The following is a 4,005-nucleotide window of genomic DNA, read 5'->3' on the forward strand; positions in this document are numbered from 1 at the left end:
GTCTACCGAACATCGTAACAAGACCCATCGAAGCAAACAAATTTTATGGACGATCGTTTTACGATCGCGATATCACTCGGTTTCGCGAGTTAAATACCGAAATCATAGATGTCGAATTCGACATGTGATTCAACGATATGCGACAAAAGGAAGCAAAGTAAAACAAAATGTAAGCCAGGCGCATTTTTGTTCGAATTGAACAGAAAACATAAAGTCTTATTGTCGCTTCTCGTTAGCACGCGATCGTTTGAAATTCGTAGCTAACTGCACGGGAAAAGAACCCTCTGCAACAGTGGCTTCGCGATTCGTCGAATATCACAGACATGCGCCCGCCATTGGCAAGAGGGAGACAGCAAGCAAAGGAGAGGGAAAAAGATGGAGTAAAGAGGGAGAGAGAGGAGAGGGTTGCTCGCAAGTGAGCAGCACGTGCGTAGCAGTCATCCTGGCGCACTCGCCAGGACCGGTTCTTCCTTTTCAAACAATCTTCCTCATCCATTGACAATCGATTGCTCGTGTCTTTCATGTTCCATTAGTGGTCTCTCGTAATTTAGTTCTCCAAAGCTCGATTACCGTCCAGCGCTCAGATAACGAGTCGCGTCTACGTGCGTGTTTCGACTCTGACCGCCGATAAATTCTTCGGTGGAAGGTTGAAGTACGGCGCGAATTCCGTAAAATCGCGTTGGGACCATTGAAAAATGCAGTCATCTCGCGAAGATCATCAGTGCTCTTACAACCGAGATCTCGGAAACAATAGTGGCTCGCGGAGGAAACTTATACTCGACGAGGAAATTCTTTTATCAATCTTCAGGTGGATTAAATCAGTGATTAGTCAAGGGAAAGCTCGATTTTTTATACTTAGACCAACTGAGAATCTCGATTATCATAAAATAAAAGCCTCCATATGTGTCTTCGTCGTGTCATTGATCGGTGCACTCGATTCGTAGATGCTCGATTCGATGAAGAACCGTTCGAGAGATGACAGTGTGCGAGGAGGACCGGAAGAACATGAGACACAGCAGCTCTTGGCCGGATTGGGCGCTACAGACGGTGAAAGTGCGCGTGGATCCGTTGTCGCGCGCCTTCACAATTATCCCGACGATTCGCGAGGGTTTGCAGCCGTTGTTGAAGAGCAACTGGATCGACGAGATCGTTTTCCTCGATCATGACGGCTCGACGTCCGCCGAGACGAAACGACGATTCGTGTGCAGCACCAAGACGGTCGAACAGAATGGCCACGGTGAATTAGGGGAAACTTTCGAACTACGCACCCTGGTACCTGACGTTATGAATGAAAGTCCCGGAAAAGCTATTGGCGAGGATGGAGGAAGTGGCGAATGTCATAAAAACGAGTCAAAATTGCCTTCGAGACTGTGGTCCAACGAAACTGCCAGAGAATCTCACGAAGATAATAGAGATATGTCTGAGAGAAGTAAGCCAGACTTCTATCTAGTTGACGAAGAACGTACGTCGATACCATACCGCCAGGAAGACAATACGAATAAACCAAACTTCAGATTGGAATCCACCGATGAACCTTCCAAATGTTCCACTGCACAAAACAAATACACAGAAGAATCAACCGAATTGAAACACGAAGATCTTCTACCTTTAGAAATCATCGTAAAAATCGAAACATCCAAGCATCTGCAAACAGTTCCAATTGGAACGGAAGACAGAGAAGGCGCTCAAGGTTTGACCCAAAAATCCAACCCAAGAAAGACACCAACTCCTCAAATTGAAATAGTAGATTACGACGATATAACAAGCTTCTCCCTTATAACGGAAAGACAAATGCAACATGCTTGCCCGAAATGCACTTCGGAAGGTCAGCTTCTTGAACGTGTAGACCCATTTCGTTCGCCGGTTTCGAGCAGGAAAAAAACCGTTGGTCGGTGTCAGGATGGGAAGCCGGAAATGGTCCGTAAATATTCCGCGACGGAGGGTAAAATGAGGAACAGCTGGCGTAGAATAGGAGCGAGCGGTCTAATTGGAGGCGCCAGGAATAGGGAGAAGGAGAAGTACGCGCGGAAGAGGAATCCGCTGTGCAGGCCGACGAACGACGTGAGGAAAGAGGCCACCCTGAGGAGGCATTACTATCCGGAGGGAGGCTGGGGCTACGTGATCGTGACCTGTTCTGCGCTCGTCCATTTCCTCGGGATCGGTTTGCAGCTCGCGGCGCCTGGCAGCTGGCATCTAACCGCCAAGCTAAAGTTCCATCAGCCCGCCCTTCACAGCGCAGGTAAGATATCTCTCGTCTTATAGAAAGTGGAAACAACGTGATGAGGTAGAAAAATTGGTCAGTAGTTAGAATTTAGGAATTTCTAATTAGTTTATTCTCCTGTGTTAAAGAGACTTATCTACCTATATCCTTTCAGTTTGTAGTAAATTTGATGTTCATAACATTAGTTACTTAATCACTAGTTACAAATTAAACCTTAGGTCATACACGTGAAGATTAAGTTTTAGCAGACTATTACATTATGCAGAGTTTCCTATTTGTACGATCTGTGATCCTCAGATTTTTAAATCTTCTAAATAACAATTCATCCCAATCAAAAATTAGGTTAATATGGTAGAATGGCTATTATGAAAAATATGTCTTACCTTGTCGAATAAATATTGGCCAGTTCTAGGAAAGCTTTCATTACGAGATTCATAACTTTATGATTTAATCAGATATAATTCTTCTGTGATACAATTAAAAAGTCAGACTCACAGAAATTGTGTAACATGATGAATGTTCTGCTTAAAAGAGTCATTCTTGTTACGAACTCTCCGATTGGTAATCCTACTTTACGCTTCATTTTACAACCTCGCTACACAACTTCCAGCAAGTATACTTTTGCTGGAGAAATGTGTCAAGTTTAATTGGACGTTACTTAATTGAACCAGACAGTCGTTTATCTTAATCGGAAGTTCGACTGTTCGAATCGATGATAATCACAGAATGGCGGTCGAAAAGAGTTTTAACGCGTGAATTCGGGAGCCGGGCAATCGGTTGATTGCGCTAAGTGAAAACCTTGTTCGAAGATACGATCGAGCAGCGTTCATAAATCAAATCGTTTTTACGCGGTCGTTTTTTTCCCACGGTTCGAGCCGGCGCCAATGATCGTCGCTGATCGTTATGTACACGCGGGTAGAGGTTCTCTAGAGACTGTTCGCTCCGAGATGCGAAATTACCCTTTGAGGCTTCGCGATAAGGAATGCCGACAGGTACTTGGTCTCAAACTGGTGGATAGGTTGTTGTTGGGACTGGGAAATTTAAGATACGTTGAGTCATGTTTCCGTTAGAGTGATTTTGTCGAAGTATCGATGCGAGGAATGTTCGTCGAGGGAGATTTGAAGTTCAAATTTGAAAGCATCGAGTCATGTTTTCAATGGTGCAATCTTCTCGAAATACTCATTGGTAAGTTTTGAGTTGAAATTTGAAATCATTCAGATAGGAAGATCGCAATTTTTCAGTTAAAAATTGTATTGGACGGCCGTGCATTTAAATACGCTTAAAGCGAAATAAAATGGCAACTTGGTTCTTACTTTAAAACGAAGAGGGCTCGAGTTAAGAGACAAATGGTGGCATAAACAACTCTTTGGTCCAATCAACGGTTCTCGAAACCCCGTTTTAATAACCACAAGTCAACTATTACGAACGATCGTTTGTTTTTGCACACACTCTTTACACCCCTGGTCAATTTAAATACCAACTCGCTGGCTCAGCAGGTCACTTGTCCCGCTATCGGAGATTCGCGCAATGAATTGCCGTGAGTGGTCAATAATTCCACTTGTAATCAACTTATCTCGACACTCTTCTCCAAAACGGAGATACAGAACGCGTCGTATCAGTTTGTTGAAGGTAATTCTCATATCGCGTGAAAAAAATACTGTGGCTTCGTTTTTCAGGTTTCTCGATTTTGCTGCATGCAAATGAAACGTCTCGCTTCGTTAACGATGTTGTGTACAATATTTCAGACGGTGAGATTACGTGTCTGATTCCACGAGTACTGGTTA

General features: G+C 43.9%; 1 protein-coding gene across 1 annotated transcript; it reads left to right on the plus strand.

Moving 5' to 3' along the window:
* The first annotated feature begins 335 nt into the window (after nucleotides 1-335).
* On the plus strand, nucleotides 336-2,262 carry LOC126869536 (uncharacterized). Its single transcript, XM_050626187.1, has one exon. The coding sequence runs from the start codon at nucleotides 976-978 to the stop codon at nucleotides 2,260-2,262; it is 1,287 nt and encodes a 428-aa protein (XP_050482144.1). The 5' UTR covers nucleotides 336-975.
* The last annotated feature ends 1,743 nt before the right edge of the window (nucleotides 2,263-4,005 follow it).

The sequence above is a fragment of the Bombus huntii genome, chromosome 9 (genome assembly GCF_024542735.1).
Source record: "Bombus huntii isolate Logan2020A chromosome 9, iyBomHunt1.1, whole genome shotgun sequence".
Classification (NCBI taxonomy): domain Eukaryota; kingdom Metazoa; phylum Arthropoda; class Insecta; order Hymenoptera; family Apidae; genus Bombus; species Bombus huntii.